Source organism: Telopea speciosissima, chromosome 8 (assembly GCF_018873765.1).
Source record: "Telopea speciosissima isolate NSW1024214 ecotype Mountain lineage chromosome 8, Tspe_v1, whole genome shotgun sequence".
NCBI lineage: Eukaryota > Viridiplantae > Streptophyta > Magnoliopsida > Proteales > Proteaceae > Telopea > Telopea speciosissima.
In genome coordinates, this window is record NC_057923.1 from 8,594,658 (window position 1) to 8,616,164 (window position 21,507).

The 21,507-nt window shown below is 36.9% G+C and overlaps 1 protein-coding gene across 1 annotated transcript; it reads left to right on the top strand.

The window, feature by feature from the left end:
• The first annotated feature begins 6,525 nt into the window (after positions 1-6,525).
• Positions 6,526-14,850, top strand: LOC122670697 (HIPL1 protein-like). Its single transcript, XM_043867658.1, has 7 exons — positions 6,526-6,661; positions 6,773-6,930; positions 7,670-8,464; positions 8,552-8,777; positions 13,436-13,614; positions 14,070-14,311; positions 14,405-14,850. Exons 1-7 carry the CDS (start codon positions 6,571-6,573, stop codon positions 14,793-14,795), a joined length of 2,082 nt encoding a protein of 693 aa, XP_043723593.1. The 5' UTR covers positions 6,526-6,570; the 3' UTR covers positions 14,796-14,850.
• The last annotated feature ends 6,657 nt before the right edge of the window (positions 14,851-21,507 follow it).

Here is a 21,507-nt window from a genome sequence, read left to right on the forward strand (position 1 = left end):
AAATATTTAGATTAGAATATTTTATTTTATTTTTGGTATAAAACAACTTAAAATGACAAAATTAGGGTCAAGCCTAGCCTGCCCTAAGCTTGGTGGGACATGACCTAAATTGAGATATCCTAGTTGGGCCAAGTTGCACCACTAAAAGAAATCTATAGATGGCACCCTTGGACAATTTATTTGTCATGCAGCCGCTTTGTTTGAGGCTGGCTTAGGTTCTCGTACAAGAACCATTCTCATATGTCTGCAGTCATTCACATGTAATCCAGAGGAGGAGTGGATTCCATGTGGATGGTTTGCAGGCATATGAGAATCTGAGTCAACTTCGCTTAGTTTGTTCTTAATTTTTGTTTACTGATTTTTAAATCACCCTCAATTAATGGTTTTCATCCCAAAAAACACATTATCGTGATGCATATACACACATTGAGAGAGAGAGATTCAATACAAGGTTAATCATATGATTGAGTTTTCTTTTCAAATTTGATTGATGAACAATCTAAATGGTCCTTGACATCTTTGTTAAAATTGTCTCATTAGCGCTTTACTCATTTGATGATTAAAACCAGGAGAAATAAAAAAAAAAAAAATCAAATAAATTTTGGGCCATATGATCGAGATAAGCTATGAAATTAAACATGTAGAAGACTCAAGGGTTGCTCTATTATCTAAATTTAAATTTGATCACATTCAATCTAACCTTTGGCCTTGGAAAAAGAACAAAATAAAAAAATCAACCTTTTATACCAATTTAAACAAAAATATATATATATCTACCATATCATCACTCTAGAAAAAAAAAGTGGGTAGGGGGAGGAGGAGAATATAGTTAGTAAATCCACGTATTATACGCGGATCCAAATATTTAATTGAAAAAACCACTGTATTGCGTATAAAACATCAGAGTCGGAGAAATATGCAAAAATGAAAGGGGTGATGTATTATACACGTATAAAACACATGTTGGTGTCTGTTGATTCTTTTTTCTTATTGTTTGTTGCATTCTTCTTTTTTACCATTGTGATTTTGAGTGAATGTATGGAGACTATAGATTTGGTAGCACACATTTATAATCAAAAAAGAAAAAAAATAAGACTGAAGTTGAACGAAAAATAGGGAGAATAATAAACATACGTTTTTTTTTATGAGAAAATAAAAACTATATATTACTTATAGGGCAAATTTACATCAAGGTTATACACAAAATTCGACTTGGTGTTTAATGTCTTATCGGTCCAAAAATGCAAAAGTTTAGTTAAGTTGTAATTATGACAAATAGAATAGGACACTTCTTCCATCTCCATCCCAATTTTCGTGGCCTTAGGGAGTAGTAACGTATGTTTCATACACCACCTTATATGAATGCAGATCTTATAAATAAAAGTCACAAATCTTTGAATAATTATAAAATAAGGTTACGATTTTTTTTGCCCTTTCCACCAACCTAATTCACAACAAGATATTTTTAATTATAAATTATTGAAATAATTTTAAATAAAAAACCACAAGTAAGTCTTTAAATAATTATAAATTGTTAGAATATTCTGATATTCGAAAACAAATATCCCTTGGCTTGAGCCTTCTCGTTCCAGTATTGGATTGGTAAAGCAGAGAACGCAGCGATCTTTCTTTAAAACCAAGGTTTTAATAAAAAAAATAAGAGAATTAGGGATCAAATTGGTCAAAGCCGATTTTGATTTGAATCGATTCAAATCTATCGAAATCAGTCAAAATCAGCGGAATGAAGCAGAATAGATGTTAATCAGCCTAATCACTTACGGCCGATTCCGGTTGGGCGAACCAAAAGGAAGAGAGAGAGAGAAGCACGAGGGCATGGTTCGGTAGGTCTGAGTCTAATCCCGAATATTGACCAACCCAATATCAATCCACTGGTACGATCAAGGGTAAAAAAAAGTAATAAAAATTGATTTTTATTATAAAACAAAGCAATTCCATTTGATCTATACCTATTTAGGGTGATTTGGATTGAAACCGATCCGATTTCTGACACTTTTAAACCATGTTAGAGGGAATGTGTTATGTGCCTGATGTGGTTCGATCTAGTGTATAGGTGCTAGATTGAGCCAACTTATTATTGGGTAGGTTAAAGGGTTTGATTTAATGTCTTTCATCAACTTTGGAGTCTTTGGTATATCAATCAAGTATCTAATATTTGGTATCAAAGCCAGTTACCATATCACAATTTCGAGTCACGAAACGGCTACCTAGGAGAACGACTGCCTACCGCCAGGCAAAAACCCTGGAGCAGAATGCAGTCGATTGGAAATGGCTATCTACCACTAAAGTGAGAACCACCGAGGACGATAGTTGTGGAAGCGTGGTGGTCTGTTATGTGCCTAAAGTGTATGGGTGTTAGATTGGGCCAGCCTAGTATGTGATAGGTTAAGGGCGTGTTTGGTTCGGTGAACCAATTGATGCTGCACCAATAGATTCATGATTCCGAATTAAAAAAACCGTTTGGTTCAAAATGATGGTGAACTGATCCGGGTTCATGAATCTACCTAATTCACATTTTTTCATGTAAATGTGAATTATATTTGGGTCCACCTACATATTTGATTCAAGAAAAATAAGCCCTAGTATAAATACCCCTCTTATTTTGTGCACCAATCTTGATTCCTACCCATCGAGCTGAAGAACGAAAGCCGTGATAGGCGCTATTCGTCGTTGCCGAAGGGAGAAGAAGGCTGAAGAACGAAAGCATCGACTCTCTGTTCGTCATTGCCGAAGGGAGAAGAAGCTCGTCGTTGCCGAAGGGAGAAGAAGGTCGTCTTGCCGAAGGAAGAAGAAGGCGAAGGGAGAAGAAGGCCGTGGAACTTGCACCTGGAGAAGAAGGCAAAGGGAGAAGAAGGCTTTTTCTTGCAATCAACCTGTGATTTCTCAAGGGTTTGAAGTTGAGAAAAAAGGCTTTTTCTTGTGATCAAGTGGGGAAGAGGAGACCTGCAACTCCACAGGAGATTCAAGGTGATTTCTCTCATCTCTCCCGTCTCTTTCATCTCTCTCTCTCTCTCTCTCTCTCTCTCTCTCTCTCTCTCTCTCTCTCTCTGTTCGCAACCCTTACAACTGAAACCATTTACCTACGATTTTGCAAACCTAGGTCCCCCTCTCGCCTTCTCCCTCCCTCTCCCGATTTTTACAAAATTGATTTCGGGTTTAGGATCTGAAATCTATTCTAAATCCTAAAATGTCGGATGCCTATTTGCACCCTCTCGTTCGAGTTACGATGGGAACAGGAAAACCTAGACACAATGGAGGTCTGATGTCTCTTCTCAGTGGAAGTCTGAGGAACCCCATTTTTAGGTTGGCATATTTTAGACTTTGAAAATGTTGTTCTATTTGTCATTTGTAAGGGAAAGTATAAGTGTAGACTTTAGATTAAAAAAGGACTTTGTTTCGATTTGGTTCATCCTCTGTGATTGAGTGGGGATTATTGTTGCTACAATTGCAAAGCAGCTGCGTAATAGCTTCATATTCTTTCAAAAAATTTTCCAATTTGAAGATTTTGGGAGATGGATGGGAATGTTTGTACATTTTACGGCCTGTGTGTGTAAATAAAAGTCGATTAACTGCAGCTCTGTCTTTTCCATTTTCTATACCCTACTTTAAATTTGTTAGAATTCATGGAATGTAGCTTCATTTTGATCCTCAATTTCCATAGGTTTGCTTGTGTTAATTAAAAATTGTAATTGAAATTTATATGCAATCTTTCCTAACTACTCATCATCATCACCTACTTGGTCAAATAACAACCAGTTTATCTTCATCATTGATGGGTAGGAATGACTTATTTAAGTAGTGAGTCAATGGCATGGACAGATCCATGCATGTCATCAGCTTATAACCCAATTCAAAACTAACAAAAATGTCGTTTGTAATACTTGTGTGGCTGATGAGATGGGATTTTCAGATTTGAAGAGGGCTCTCAGCTTTGGGTTTCACTATTCAAGCACTGCAATATTATAGATAAGGTGGGCCACATTGCCTCCATTATTGTGTGGCCGATGAGATAGATTTCTCCTCTCAATCTCCTGTGTCCCCCAATAATGGTAGTTAGGTTACTAGTTCTGGCTTATTAAAAGTGGGATTATTCTGATGGACTTCTTCAAGATCCCTACTAATTTTGGGAAGTAAGTTTCAGTCTGCACATCTCTTTGCTACCCTTCCATCAATTAGATTAGATTTGGACAACGAGAACATCTACATCTAATAAATGAGTGTTGGAAATTTGGAATTGAATTCATGAGTCTGATTCTGAATGCCTCCTTTAACCCCCACGAATGTCTAGCTAAAAGTTTAAGCATTTGGGCTTTTGGCATAGTAATTCTTTATGAAAGGGAAAGAAACTAGACTAAAGAAGAAATAATTATATGATAGATTTGATTGAGCTTATTGAGCAAGAGAGAGAGAGAAGAGAGAGAGGTGTGTGGCTCTTTGTCTCCACTGCTTGAATGGTACATGTAGGAAGGGTTGGTTGATGAGATCTTGAGGTTGTTCGATCCATGCTTGAGATGTGGTTCTTTGTCTCAATGTGAATGTTAATGTTAATTGATTATGTTAGTCAATGTGAATGTGAATGGGCGTATGCAGGGGGGAAGTATGTGAATGGATTATACTATTGTTTAACCTAATATTTGCAGGACAAGTCAATACTTTTCTTTATATTTTCTAACAAGTAAATGGGTGTGCTGCTCATTATTTACTTGAATCATTTTCTCATCATATTGTTATCTCAATTCATCGATTGTGTGCTTAGAACTTAAAGTGTTTTTTGCTAGTAATACCTTATGACAGCTATAACAATGGATCCATACACCAAATCCTTTTGAGAAAGTTAATTGAGTGCTAGTATCTTTGTAGGCCCAGTTTAGTTTACTCAACTTGAGAAAAAACTCATTGGACAATGTATTTCCCTAGTTCATCTTAGTTGCTGAAATACCCTTTTGTCTCCACTGATTGAATACTACTTGATGGATCTTTAGCTCAAATTGGTAGAGCACTTGAAACATGCTAACATGAGCATGTTCCAAGGGGATGGTGGTTCGAATCCACCAAAGCCCTTTTTATTCAAATGTTTATAGCATAGTCAGTTATGACACTAATCCAAATAAGAACCCAATTTTTAATGGCATCTTTGAAATTTGACATATTTTTATAATTACTTTAGTTATATTAATGAGATATTTTAGTTTTATGCTAAGGTTGGTAAGAGAGAAAATGATTTTACAAGTATTTTTTGGTATAATTTAGAAGGACTCAGGGTAACCAAACAGTTTTTCATATAAATTCAAATAGAATCCAATTGACAGACTCAGAGTAACCAAACAGTTTAATCTGTTAGGACAATGGATCCATTGGTGCAATGCCAATTGGTTCCTCACCAATATCAATGCAACCACCACTTGGTTCACCGAACCAAACACGCCCTAAAGGGCTTGATTTAACACGTTCTATCTACTTTGGAGCTTTTGGTGTATCAGTTAAGTACCTAATAGAATGTCTATCTTTCTCTTTCACCATCTAGGGTACGGTTTTAAATATGAAATCGATAATTGAATCGGCCAGTGATGTTCCCAACTTAAATCGATCGGAATCCATCAGAATCAACCAAAAATTACTAGAAATCAACAGGACCTGTGTGAATCGATCGAATAGGTCAGTGTCGAGTTTAATACGTATCAGCTAATTCGACCGGTCTGATTTCAATTTTTGAAAACTCATGTATAAGTGTGTTGACGACTCTTGGAAGGCACAGAGAAAGGGTGGTGATCTTCTCTCCTTTTTTGCTTTTCCCTTCTAATTAAAGTTTTAAATAATTGGGATTCAGATCAGTGAATCGACCGATTTGGATTGGAATCGACCGACACTGATCCTGATTTCGACCAATCCTATTCGTTGCTTCTTGAATCGGAATCGAATCGGACCTGAATTGGTTGATTCCTAGTAATTTCTTTTGTAATTCATCTTGTATCGGACCAATTGCCGATTCCGAGTTTTAAAACCTTGTTTACTTTTAAAAACAGAACCCAAGAAGGAACAACAAGACTCCTGGGATTCAACATTGAAGCTCAGATGTATGGATCACATTTTCTTCATGAGACGAGCTTAAAGTTGCGGGATTCTCATACAATTTATTCATTCCTTTCCCCAATTTGGTCTGTACTGTTAATTATATATTACTGGTGATGAGTTTGTTTTCAAATAGCTTTCGAACAAGTCAACTCTGGAAACTATGCAAAATTTAAAAAAAAAGATTATTTCCAATGCTTGATGAAACGGTTGTGCTTCTTCAAATTAATAGAATGATACTGGGTTTTATGATTCACAACCAGGTAAGAGGGTTGGTAGTTGTTTATTGAAGGAAGTTTTCTGAAACACATAACGCCAATTAATTCATTCCTTGGTCTGCCATTAGTCTTCCTTCTCCTTCATTCATCGAGTGGATTCACACTTCACAGTGATGAGAGAACACGAAAATGATGCTGGAGTGCCGAAGCTTCTTTAACCCCACTTGAAGAACATAGAAAATATACCACAGAGAGGTTTGAACAAATGGGTGGTGTGCTTACCATTCCTTTGCTCTTTGGGTTATTGCTGCTGCTTCCAGATCTCTATGCTTCATTTCCCTTATGCAGGGATGAGAGTGGGTCTCCCTCTCTTTCTATCTGCTTCATTTTATTATTTAAATTTATTTTTCCTTCGGCTATGTTCTTTTCTTTGGTTATCTCACCTAGGATTTGTTTGCTTGGAGCAGGTGCACCTGTAACTCTAAATACATCTTTGTCCTTTTGTCCTTACATTGGAAGTGTCTGCTGTAATTCTGCCAGTGATCGAAGATTGCAGAAGCGTTTCCAATCTATGAACATTTCTGATCCCGCCTGTGCTTCTCTCGTGAAATCAATCCTCTGTGCGGTAAGTTATATATATCATGCTTATTATTAAAGCATGATTTTACATTGCTTTATGTGATGCAGTTAATTAATCCATGAACTGTACGTGGGATCTTCAAGATTCAGAATTAACTTCATTTTCATATTTTGTCATTTGTAATCTTTGTAGTTGTTGGAATTGGAGCTAGCACCTAAGAAATAAAGAAGAACCGTTTCAGCAAATTTTATAATTATTCTATGTTTGGATACCTCAATATAGAAGCTAAAACATGACATCTATATGATTCAAATCCTCTAGGGTAATTTAAAGAGAAAATTGTATAAGGTATTTGAAAAAATGAAAAACCCAGAGAATTAAATTGTGATCAAGTTCCTACTTGATCAATATCTCTACCGGTCTAAAATGATATTTTCTCACAGAGTTCTAAAACGATTCCAGAGAATTTGTCTATTGCATGTTAATATATCTCCACAAACCTTAGTAACATTTTGATGGTCATGGACAGGAGAGGCATTAGGTCTCCCTATATTCCCTTGTCCAATCCAGGGAACATGAGGTTTGCCTTCGACATTGTATCCATGGTGAATAAATGGTTACAAGTTGGCCTCTTTTTTCATTTCAAAACCCTTTCCAAAGGTTGGGTGTGTTTGTGTTCTTGAATAGTTTTTATGCCATAGACATTAATTTTTTTGTCAACTCTCTCTCTCTCTCTGTTGAGCAAGATCCTGCCCTATGATAATTCAGGTTCAATGGTTTGCAGACTTGTGACAAATTCTCAGCGGATCTATTTAAAATTGAGTCAGGATATCAGAGTGTTCCTGTTCTTTGCAAATCCACTGCTTCATCAAACACATCCCATTCTAACAGTACAACAGAGGATTTTTGTTCAGAGGTCTGGGATGCGTGCAGAAATGTCTCTATAATCAATTCCCCATTTTTATCCTTGTCACATAATCGCAGTGCAGTTCCAGTGAATTCCACTTCCAAATTGATTGATAACTGGCAGTCAAAAAGTGAATTCTGCTACACGTTTGGTGGGGATTCCACTAATGAATCAATATGTTTCGATGGTGAACCAGTTTCATTAACTAGCACAGGAACGCCGAGCCCCCCAAGTGGTCTGTGTCTCGAGCAAATTGGGAATGGATCTTACCTTGATATGGCTGCTCATCCGGATGGATCCAACCGTGTTTTCTTGGCTGACCAACGGGGTAGGATATGGTTGGCAACTGTTCCCGAGGAAGGATCTGGGGAAACATTAGGGGTTGATGAATTAAATCTCTTCCTGGACTTAACAGATGAGGTATATTTTGACACAGAGTTTGGACTGTTGGGTATAGCATTTCATCCAAACTTTACAGGGAATGGTCGCTTCTTTGTTTCATTCAATTGTGACAAGGTAAAATGGCCCAGATGTGCTGGTAGATGTGCATGCAATTCAGATCTGAACTGCGATCCTTCTAAGCTTGGTACTGATAATGGGGTCCAGCCATGCCAATATAGTAGTGTTATCTCAGAATTCACTGTTAATGGTACCACTTCGCAGCCTTCCTTGGTACACATCCATCCACTTCTTATGAAATATCTGTGACAAATCTCACTGAGGAGCTCTAATGGGATTCTATTTCAATCTGTTCTTCAGGCAGCAAAGGCCAATCCATCAGAGGTTAGAAGGATATTTACCATGGGCCTTCCATTTACATCTCATCATGGGGGCCAGATTCTCTTTGGACCTGCGGATGGATATTTATACTTTATGATGGGGGATGGAGGGGGAACAGGGGCAGCAGGTGATCCATACAATTTTTCACAAAACAAGAAATCCTTGCTTGGAAAGATCATGAGGTTTGACATAGATAACTTACCAAGTGAGTATCAGGACATGGAAGTCTTTTTTCTTTTAAATTTTATTTTCTTTCTATTTATTTTCATCTGATTTTAAATTATAAATGAAAATTATGTGATATTTAAACTTAACTTTCCCCTAAGCATAATAGATTTTGAACCCAAGACCTCCTAGTAGGGTGGGCTTTTATGCTCCACACTTCTGCACTAGGCAGTTGTTCTCACAGAGGCTATGCTTATCCAGTGCATCGGTTATTTCCTCATTTTCTGGAACTATGCTTCATAGAACTTGATTAGCTTTCTGGTGCTATGCTTTATAGAACATGACTAGATTTCTGGCACTATGCTTCACAGAACATGACTAACTTAAAAAAAAAAATTTTGCCTGGGAAATTGACTGAATCTTCCCAAAATATGATTGATGGTCTCTGCATTCATAACTGATGTTGCACAGTGGAATATGAAATAATTCAGAGAAGACAAAATAAAGGACTTGGGTTGTATATAGTGACTTTCCAACTGATGATGGACTGTGGAATATGAAATAATTCAGAGAAAACAAAATAAAAGGACTTGGGTTATATATAGTGACATTTTCAACTTTGATGCAACACTAAGGATAATTATTGTATGAAATTGAGCTTGATCTACAGTTTTGGAGAATATTCAGGTTGGACCGTCTGGTGAGGAAATCAGATCATTTGGACGGATGACCCCTGAGCCTGCATGATCTGAAGCCTGGACCATTTTCAAAGACAACAGAGTGTTACGGGGAAAAAACATGAGCAAAACATGAACTAGAAACATTGCCAAACCTGTAGGTGCTATTGTACGGAAGAAGAAGAAGAAGAACCTAAGGGAAAAGTATGTGTACATCATGGATAAAGAGATCTGTCATTGCAAAACAAGATGATTTTTTTTTTCCGGGGGGGGGGGGAGGGATGGGGGGAGAGGGATTGGCACTTGGTAGTAGAATGAAGAGATGTTGATGTAAATTTCATACAAGACTAAAACCTAGAAATCAGAACACAGAATACTAGTTTTTTGAGGGCGATCTTCCTTCAACAATTCATCCAAAAGAGAGTATATTTATAAGTAAACTGTGCGGTATACAAGTACAAAAATACATCTGAAATGACAAAATTAACACCAATCTTTACAGTTGACCCTTACTTGTATAATTTCTCCAGTTTGTGCAGTTTGTCAAACTTAAAACTATCTTTACTCATCTCATTTTATCACATTCTATCTTCTATGGACAGTTCTTGGGAAGTCCATTTTCATCCATTTTATGCAAATTTGTTAAATATTACCTGTTTTCATGTCCTTTTGGTGTTTCTAAATGGTTTACAGAGCTTCACTAATGAAAATTCTTATTTTTCCTTTCATTTGTGCCCATTTGTTTTATCAGTAATATTCTTATAGAAATTTAGATACAGAGAGAGAGAGGGAGAGAGGTGGGGGTTAAGCACTAAGCTATTGTTTCTATGGTCTATCTATATTGCCTTTTTGGTACTCCTTCAAGGCTGAAAAGGTCGGAATGTTCTTGTTTCGAATATCCATGGGTACAATTTTATCTGCTCGTACATGTGTTCACAGATCTCTTATTTGGGATACTTTTTCCCAGGCCTACTCTTTCCCATTTTCATTCTGTCATCCCCTTCTACTAACTAGTTGCTGTTATATCTGCTTCTAAAAATATTGCCCAAATTTTGTTCTTTTGATCGCTCTGATAGCCTGATGTAAGTAGGTTTGCAAAACCTGTGGTAAATGACAAATATATCTATAAACAGAATAAAAAGAAACAGAAAGAGATAATGGGCTTGCTCACGATGAACAAAGCTAGAGTTTTATCATCAAACCAGTTGGAAGAGAGCCATTCTCTTAATCATAACCAAAAACTATTGCTTTCCATTCAAAATATGCTATTTACAATGCTTGAAGTTTTGGCAATTCCTATGAGTGCTTAACCCTTTTCCTAGACAATAAAGTATTAATTTAAAAAATAAACCCAAAATAAGTCTCCTAACCTAGTGTAAGTACCGCGGTCCTCCGGGACGAAGGTTTCCTCAGCTCTTCTTTCTGGTGTCTTGGTGACATAGGGTTTTGGGAGATACATGTGTGTGTGTATGGATGTGGATAACATTGTCAATATATGATAAATAGGGGATTGGGATCATGCATTAAAATATGTTAACCTAATGAGAAGTCGCCACCTAGGGTTAGGGCCTAGGACCCATTAAGTGTAGCCCTACCCGTGGTGAGCGGAATCGGGCTACGTGACTCCATATGGTCCAACCAAAGGTTCGGGTAAGGGGTCAGGTTACGAGTGTGGGAAGGTGTTAGGCACCCACCTCGCCCGGCCGAAGCCGGTCTCTCTGTGTTAGATGCTACGTAAGGACGAATGTTGTTTCTCTCTTATTACGGGGATGGGGGATATTATGAACTACATTCAGGTGCTATGAATTAAACTAAAGTACAATAAACTACATTATATATGTGAAAAGTGCAGACTAAAGCAGTAAAATATGAAAGGACTACATTGGATCGACAAAAATGTAATAATTATACCTGTATGGTTGTATGCCCCTGGCTCAGGGGAGATGGACGAATGGACTGACGCTGCTTCTTTCTCGGCGGAGTAACGGCTCTTTCAAGTGATTTGAAAAAGAGTAAATAGACAGAATAACGTCTGTAATGAGGGAGTTTCGATGGTTATCCGTGCACAGACGGGATACCAAAGCTAAAGAGCCAAAGCACTCTATACTCAGAGGGACAATCGAAGGATCTGTCCACCCCAGGGGAAACTCACATACTCACACACTCATGAGAGAAGGAGGAGAAATGAGGGTGAAAAGGGGGAAAAGATGCTAGGAATCACTTGGGGAGGGTCTCTCTACCCAAAATTCCTTGGGAAATGTGGGAGGGGACCCTCCTATTTATAGGGAGGGACCTTTTCTCTCTCCTGGCCGAAAAGTCCTCCACGGCGCCGTGGGTGATGTCAGCAAGCTGATGTCACACCCCCTCATGGCGCCGTGGAAATCCGGTACACCTCCCCACAGTGCCGTGGGAAGGTACACACGGTGCCGTGGGCGCGCAGTGCCATTTTTCCTTGTTTTTGGGCCTAAAATGGGCCATTTTGTGCTCAGCATGGTTCTTGGTCCTATGGGCCAGGTATCTTTGGGTCTGAAAAGAGGGGGGGGTGCGTCGTCCATCGTCCATGTCCCGTTGTCATCATCGCCAATTAGGGGGTGACAAAAATCAGTGTCTACACCTAGACTTTCTAAAAGAGTAATACCATCATAGATGGACAGTCCTATAGAAAGTTGGTCATAACTTTCCAAGTATAGTTCGGAATTGCAAGATATTGGAATCGATAACAGGAGCTGAGCTCCCCTTTCTTTGGTTTGGTTTGAAGCTTCCTCAAGTATGTCGGTTTGTAGTAAGGTCAGTTCACTCAAATCCACTGACTTCGCACACAGGTCTCAGAGGAAAGATAACAACCTTTTAAACAACACCATGATCGTGCTAAAAACCATGCCTTTTTGACCTTCCAAAAATAAACCCAGAGGAAAGTCACAGAAATTTCTAATTTGTGCTATACAATGCTCCTAAATACCAAAACTGATCCAAGGATTTATTAAACCATAGAATTTCTTTATGATTCTTCCACATCACTCTCTATTACTCTCATGTTTAGTACTTACTAAAACCAAATGCATCAGTGAAAAAAAAGAAAAAAAAAACAAACTTGATGCAATATGTAAAACAAGAAGCATTCAATCTGAAACTACTGGTGGTCAAATTATTAGTACTTACCATAGTACTCTTGTTTCTTTATTGCTAATATCCATTCTAAGATTGTTGCTTCTTGATTTTTAAGCATAAGATCAGTTAACTAGCTGAAGGAACCCAGGTATAGCATCCAAATTGTATGAAATTTCAAATAGCTCGCATCGAGGTGCTGGACCAATGATGAGCAACTGTTACCTGAAAAGTGGTTATGCATAAACTTGGATTAAAAGTTTATTTGTGTATATTAAAGCTCAATCGGCAATGAACTTGGGTTTGATCCATCAAAAGACATGCATGATCGTGAGGAGAATGGTACCGCTATTTTACATTATTTGATCCAAGCTGCTGTGTGAGATGACTTTCAGTATAAAACCCTTGAGGGCAAGGGTTCTCTCAGGGGAAGGGAAGAATTACACTAGGCAACAGTAGACTTATGTAAATTGTATCCAAATTGCATTGCTGTTGTAAGTTGCAGATGCTGTTTGAATTTTGGGCTTAAGAAACAAACCGAATTTGGGTGGAAGATTTGGATTTCCCACTTAAGATATCAATAGGGGTTCCCTCTCCCACCAATTGCACACTAGCTGCTGCCCTTCTCTCCATTTCTTTATTTTTACTTGTTTGATTTTTATTTTTTTTTGTCTGATCAACAGGTACATAAGGGTAATAAATTCATTATCATCAGTTACTCTTGTCAACATAAAAAATATCCTGTAGTTTGGATGCACATAATGGGGGACTCCTTCCTGTTTGTCCACTATGTTAACAGTTTGCCATTAATAGACTCTCCTTGTAGTTTACTCTGTGAAGAATGATCCTTCTCACCTTTTACACATTTTACCACTGATAGAGTATGATTTTCTCAATCTTTCCTATGTACTTCCAGGTGCAACAGAAATGGTTGAACTTGGATTATGGGGGAGCTATTCAATCCCAAAAGATAATCCATTCTCAAGAGACAATGAATCGCAGCCTGAAATTTGGGCTTTGGGACTAAGAAATCCTTGGCGCTGTAGTTTTGATTCAGACAGACCTTCCTACTTTCTCTGTGCTGATGTTGGCCAGGTTTGGAGATTATTTTTCTTGTAGTTTTACCTTGACATTACTTGAGCTTCTCACTGTATATTTCCAGTGACTCTGCATTAAAATATCAGAAAACTTTTAGAGGAGTCCAAGGTTCTCTAGTAGCTGTGAATTGAAGAGTGATACTTGGAATTTTCTTTTCTTTTCCCCTGTAAAGAATCAATCTAAGTAGTTAAAAGTATGTAGAAAGACACTTTCATTTTCTTAAATGTGCAATTCATTCAGGTCTGCATCAGCAAAAGTTTAAATTCATTTTGTTAAAAGTGCAATTTCATTCAGTACTTTTTTGTTGTCATTGTACTCAATGTTGTTGTCTTCTTTCAGCTTCAATAGTGAATCCAACTGATCTGGAGAACTTCTCCAAATGACTTCTTTCATTCCTTAATTTCCTCATTATTGAAGATATTTGATGCTTACAATCATTTGGAATCTTGTAGGATGTATACGAAGAGGTGGATATTATCTCAAAAGGAGGGAACTATGGATGGCGTGTTTATGAGGGCCCCAATCTTTACTATCCTTCACAGTCTCCCGGAGGAAATACATCTGCCAACTCAATAAACCCCATCTTCCCTGTTATGGGATATTACCACTCTGCTGTAAATGGGAATGATGGATCTGCGTCGATCACTGGTGGCTACTTCTATCGGGGCGTGACTGACCCATGCATGTATGGAAGGTGCGTGGTTTTTCCTATCCAATTTGATGCTGAATAGGGCTCTATATTTAGTTATGTACTAATAGAAACTTAAATTCATCGATGGCGTTTTAGGTACGTGTATGCAGATTTATATGCGGGAGCCATATGGGCAGGTACAGAAAGCCCTCAGAATAGTGGGAACTTCACTAGTAACCAAATCCCGTTCAGTTGTGCTCATGACTCTCCAATTAAATGTAAATCTGCTGCTGGAAGTCCTCTTCCTGCTTTGGGATACATATTCTCATTTGGGGAGGATAACAGGAAGGATGTCTTTCTTCTAGCAAGCAGTGGTGTGTACAGAGTTGCTCATCCTAGTCGTTGCAACTATACTTGTTCATTGCAAAAGGTTACAGCTGCTTGTCCTTCAGTTTCCCAGTCATCTCGGATCCTTTTGAGTAACCAACATAACCGTCTTGTGCTAGTGTTCTCTTCATTCTTTATTCTTATGGGTTTTTTATTATGATCTTTCACCTGATGTTGTTTCCCTTAATGGTGAAATGTTGTAGCAAGATTTGCTCTCTCTCTCTCTCTCTCTCTCACATTTATAATATGGAGCACAGTTTTGCTATAATCAAAACTAACCAGATCAAAATTACCAAACCTGATTGAGCAGCCAAAATTATATTAGTGTTTCATATTCAAATTTCAAAAGGATACAAGTCCAGAATAGAAGAAGCCTCATTTCAAAAGCTGCTGAGAATGGAAATGATCTCAATCTCTCAGTTGTCTGGTGAATTATTCTACTATTAAAAGAAAATTTGATCTTCTTGGCTTTGGTTGTCTTCTATGAAATGACAAAATTACTCCTTAACTTTTATTTAATAGCAATATAATGATTCTTTTCTCAAGAAATCTTTTAACTGTGGTTTTATTTTGTAATTTGATCTATCTAACTATAAAATCACACAATTATCCCTATTTTTGTTTTCATCTAGCAAAGTTTTACAGTTTTGAGAAGGAAAATTATAATTCATTTTTTGTAATAGTGTCCATCACATAATTAGGTTTTAAACGCATTTGGTCATATACAAAAATATATCTTAACATGTTATATTAAGTTGAAGAATAGATTCCTTGATAATAAAATGTGAAAATATCAACAGCATTTATGGACTTTCTCTATGGTATTACTAGTTAATGGACTTAACCAGCACTCCCATGTGTCTATCTCTCTCTTCCTCAAAATAAGGGGGCAAAGATGTCTTTTCTTATGAAGAGAAGAGAGATAGACTCATGGGACTGCTGGCATAGGCCACACTCCCGGACAGAGTTCTTTTTTCTAATTATTTACAATAGTTATGAGGTCCTCTGGAAAGGAGGAGACCCAATGACCTGACCTTAGGTAAGATAAAGACCACCTACTTATATCATGAGCAAGAGAGTTTCCCTCTGGATAAACAAAGTAAAAATCACAGAAGGTTAAGGACTCATTTACAGACTTGATATCGCCAATCACAACTAAAAAATCTATCGGCGGATGAGAGAAATCGTCAATAATGTAATGAATAAGAGCTTGGGAGTCCGAATGAACACCAACCATGTCTATACCTCCCAAGTATAGCCCTCTTCAATCCAAACTTGATTGCAAGGGCCTTGTCAACCATAACTGAGGAAGGGAACAAATGATCTGTTCTCTTGCAACTTAAGCGAGTTAGCTTAACTAAAAATATTTTAAGAACAGTTCTTGGTTCTTGGGTGGCCCACCTAGGAATCGCTTCTTGCATGGCCCAAATATTTGTCATATGGCAATGTTAGATGGAGCCCAATTTTTGTTGGCGTGAAGATCCGTAGATCGTTAGCTCAAATGTCAAATTTAACCCAATCAGAGTTTGCCAAGTGGTAAAATACAGATTTGAAAATTTTAGAACCATGGGAATGCACAATAGTGGTCGGAAAACCATAGGTGTACACGTATATACATGAGGATGCATGCCAATACACGAAAAGGTATTTGATTGAATAATCTGTCAAAAGTAAATTTGAACAAGAATTCTCAATTGAGTATGAAATTAGACACATGATTAATCTAGAATTTAGACTATATCCTCTCAATTTCTCTCTCTCAGAATTGTCACATCATAAAACTTGAACTCAACTGGCAAGCCACCAACTTTTGCTTGCTTTCAATAGTTAATAACTCCTCACAGCAATAGTTTCTTTAACAATAATTCGTGTTAGTCAATAATAAGCAGTTTTGAAAACCTAGCCGAGTTAGACCGAAGGTGAAGGGACATTTCAAAATTTAGTTCAAATATGGGCTTGGAGGTTACCTCATATTGGCTAGGCACTCAAATTAGGGTATTTAACCAATCTGTTGCATACGTTGATTATCTGCATTTTGGTTGAAGTTAGGTTACAAAAGGGACAAAAACAAAAGGGTAAATTACACGTCATCTCCTGGTTTTCAAACGAAACTCAAATCACCCCCTTGTTTTTGAAAATACTCAAATCACCCCCTGTATTAGACCCCAATATGACAAATTAGTCCTTACCGTTAGTTTTATGTTGTTAAGTGATGATGTCATCCAGTTAAATAAATTTAAATCCCTAAACTACCCATGACCAGTGTTTTATGTTGTTAAGTGATGATTTAATTCTAATGTTTTAGTACAAGGGTAAAATAGTCGTTTCACACCAATAACTAACAGCAAACTAACATCGATGCTGTAGAGGGGCACAGATGAGTATTTTAAAACATCAGGGGGTGACGTGTAATTTACCAAAAATAAAACATATATATTACATGTAATATTATAGTTGTCATGATGCATGAATTGCATTTGACCTGATCCTTAGTAAGGGTATGTAGGTAACTTTGCAACATTATGTCCAAGTTCGGTCTCTCCTATCTATACATTTTATTTTCCCCATATTCTTCTCATACCATGTATATATTGTATTCACATTTTTTTATCAGCTTTTCAACTTTACAACATAGATCAGGATTAGTTTATTTTCCATGATTTTATTATGTGTGCTAGTATACATGACTAGTAAGCTTAGGAATATTCTAAATAGAAGGACACCGGCCTCCGGCCAAGCGAACTTGGTGTCTTACACCTTCCAGTCTGTAATCTTAAACTGGACCTAGAGCTAGGTAGACCAAAACCTTATCCATTGGATGCATTCTCTTCCTTATGAGAGGAAGACAGATATGAGTTCTAGACCCTTATCTAGGTGACAACTTTTAAAGAGAACCCTTTACTCCTCTCTTCCCACAAGGAACCGAGAGAGGGGCGATACCCCCGAAATGTGCATACCTCTCTGTATGCCTACACTAACTATTGCTCATTTTTCACTACATTTGGTTCATAATGTAGTGTGTCGCTTACTCTGGCAAGGAATGCCCCAGCATAACATTGATAATATATAGAATCCGTGTAAAATGGGTTTGGCTAGGTTTTTTTTAGTGTTTGATGTCGACCTTAGGAAAATTATCACCTCCAGTTTGCTGACCGGCCCAGTTCCCCAGTTCCTCTAATAGGGGGATGGTGGACCCCACTCGGGCAGGGTGTTTGGGCATGGGTAGAGAGGTCATTTCAATCCCCCTTTGTTAGAGGAACTGGGGAACTGGGCCGGTCAGCAAACTGGAGGTGATAAAGATCTGTCGACCTTACGCACCAAGGCTGGAGTTTTTCTAGTATTGATTACTGACCTGATGCACCAAACCTCGTTAATCCGGGCTTGGGATCGGCAACAAACGCAGCCAGAGTTCCTACCTCAACATGCAATCTTATATGTAAATTAGAAAAATGAACCTTGTAAAACTTGTGAAATCAAGATTCTCTCTTCTACTGGGCCCGGGAGAATAGAGTAGCGATTTCCAAGAAGGGGTTGGGTGTTAAAGGACAGAGATATGGGATCCGAACCAATTTTACTCTTATACACCCATTGACAGTTACCTCGGTTATTATTATGCCTCCACTAACCATTACCTGGGTGTGAGCATGTGTTTTGCATGCTTGTAGGATGTGAATGTGAAATGTCGCTATTGACCATAGGAAGCATTAGAAACATTCAAAAAGGTGAGGACAAGCAAAATATGTTACAAATAATTTGACACTTGTGGAGATATCAATAAGAAAAACCTTTAAAAAAAATGTATCAAAAAGTGTATCTTTTGTAACCAATGTAATGAATGAGAAATTATATTTCTCTTTTTATTGTTTCTTGTCTTATTCTAAAAAATTATTTTATATCTAAAATAAAATAAAAAAATAGTTTTTAAATTAATTTAAAAGTGACTGACCGTTATATCATTCTCAAGAGCTATCATTGTCATGTACATTTTTTGAGTTCACATATGAAATGTATTATACTAATGGGGGGAAATAAAGTTATAACTTCTTTTCACCAACTTTGATTACAACAAGATATTTCTTTTAAAAAATTTAATGAACTACTCTTTTCTAATATTTTGTGCCATAAAAATGGGAATTGACATTGTTAAAGTAGGTCACACCAATCATAATTTTCTTTATAGATAATTTTAAAGTAATTACGAGCATAGACAACACCTTCCTTGTCGTCTTATAATTTATAGAATCAAGCAGTTGTGCTATTCTTATGTTAACTTAAGCTTGATTTGATATAACCTAAGATTCTATGGTAGATTTTGCTTGATCTATAGACTCATATTTCAGGAACAATGGGGTGGAAAAGAGCCTTATTCTTGTGCATTCATTTGCATTTTGTCCTAAAAAAAATTTGGTCTTTTTTAACATTGGTATTTGGATTAAAATGCCCAAAGCTTAACGCACTCACATGCTGATTGTTTTGCATATGTTTGATCTTGCTTATGGTTTTGCATATACTTAGTCCTTTTATTTTCTCCTGAATTTCAAAAAATAGACCAAGATTTTCCATTTTTTTATAATAAATTAAATAAAAACAATAATTATAAAATTTAAAATAGAAAAATAATTAATTACAAATTTAAATAGGATGAGATGACCTTACTATAACATAAGCAAGGCTAGTTTGTTTTTATAATGTAATAGACATTTGTTTCTTTATATTGCGAGTAAGCTAGTTAATTTATCGTTTAAAAGGTTAGGGTGCCCAAATAAATCTATAATTAGATAAGAAGTTATAGAGTCGTAGTTATACTTCTTCAAACCAACAATGGAAGATTAAAATCAGTACTCATTAAGATCTTGACAAGAGCCTTGTATTATTATTATTTTTTTTTTTTTTGACAAGGAATTTGATACTTATATCATAATAAACATTCAGGAATATATTCTACAACTGATTTTTTTTTTTAAAAAAAAAAAAATAGAAAGATAGTTACTACATTTCCTTTTAATACTTATATAATGTCTTGACATTATCCTTAACTATATATAGTTGGGGACAGAACATGTATGTGATGTTGATTCTATCTTTGTGTATTTTTATTTTTAATGAATTGGATAAAGAAAACACACACGTTTGGAACAATTTTGTGTGTGTGTGTGTGTGTTTATGAATTGGATTAAGAAAACACATTTGGAACAATTAGTTTTTTTAATGAATCGGGTAAAAAAAAATTTGGAATAGTTTTGAGAAACAGATTGATAATGGTTTTTTTTTTGGTTAATAGAAACACAAAAGGGTAACAAAAAAAGACCGTTCATTCACGACTCACAACTCTCATTTATCGCGACCATATCGACTCTCTCTACCACCTCCACCACCATTGTCACCATCACCACCACTCCCACCATGATCACCACTTCCGCTGCTACCACCACAACTGCACCTGCAACTTCTATTGCCACCACCGATACTTGTACCACCACAGTCACCATCACCACTACTGCCACCACCACCCCAAAACAAAAGAAATATTTCTGTTAATATGTATTTCATACATGTTTCTATTCTTTTTTAGTGGTAGAATTACTTTTTTGTTTTTGGTTTTACCATACAATATTTGTTGGTACATAAGTATTCCAAATCAACAAAAACACAAAAAAAAAATTTTGACTCTGAAATACTAATTTGGAACAAAAACATTACTATACACAATAGAGGTGTCAATTCCAGGCCTGGCCCGTTTACTAAACGTGTTAGGCTTAAGTCTGACACATTTAGTAACTAGACAGTCCCCGTGTGGGGTTTTAGCCCAACCGGATCGACCGAATGCTAGCCTAACCTAGCCCAACCAAGCCTAGCCCGACCTAGTCCGACCTTATTTGCTGGTTTTGAAACCTTATGAACTAAATATTGATAAATTTTAGTGGCGTGTTTGGTCTTTGGATGATCAATCGGGTTTTAACTTAATATGGGTCTTGAAAATTTTCACCTCTTGGTTGATGGATTAGGTTATTAATACACACATATATGTTATAATATGTTGTCACTCACTCTCATATCAAACTGATGCAGTAGCTTGATCCCATGTAGCATGAGTAAGCCCAGAAGACGTCGGACTTTAATTGATACCTTGATTAACTTATTTACCCATTTTTTGAGAACCACATGATTAGGATTTTTTTTTCACCGTTGATCAAAACTAATAAACCTAACAAGTGAGGCAAAAAAACATAAATTGTTTATTCTATTACTCTTAATCTGTTAAGGTCCGATTAAGGCCCGTCTAGAGTTAAACATGCCTACAGCCCGGTTAAGGGTCGATTACACTAGCTCGATTGTAACCCGAAACCCGACCTAATCCAACCCGGCCTAAAGACTTAAACGGACGATCATGGTGCAGGCTTTAAGCACCGTGAGACCCGGCTAGACCTAACCAAACCTGACCAAACCTGACCTATTGACCCCTAACACACAACCTTATTCAACAAGAATTGATAAGTTTAAGCAAGTAATCTATGCCTATTTTTAACTTTGTATTAACGAAATAGACGCCTGAAATAAAAAAGATAAGAAGAGATGGCAGTTTAGTGGGTTTCTATTTGATAAATTAAAAATTAAATTAATTAAGGAAATGTTTCCTTGAAATGCTTATGGCTGGTCTTACTGGGCAATCCTTTATTTGACACATGGGATCTTAGTAGGTACGAAAATTTATGGACATTTTATCCACATAATTTACTACTGCTATGGTGTGGTGAGATTCATTTCAAATGAAGTACTTTCTAGCTGGAGGTGAGAAGACAAATTTAGACAATGCTGTTTTTTATTTTTTGAGTAAACATCTAGTAGACCCCCTGAGGTTTGTTCACTTATCT

Coding starts and splice junctions, on each gene's coding strand:
- LOC122670697 (XM_043867658.1), top strand. CDS start 6,571: ATGGGTGGTGTGCTTACCATTCCTTTGCTCTTTGGGTTATTGCTGCTG. Junction 6,931..7,669: donor TGAAATCAATCCTCTGTGCG/GTAAGTTATATA, acceptor AATGGTTTGCAG/ACTTGTGACAAATTCTCAGC. Junction 8,778..13,435: donor TGACATAGATAACTTACCAA/GTGAGTATCAGG, acceptor ATGTACTTCCAG/GTGCAACAGAAATGGTTGAA.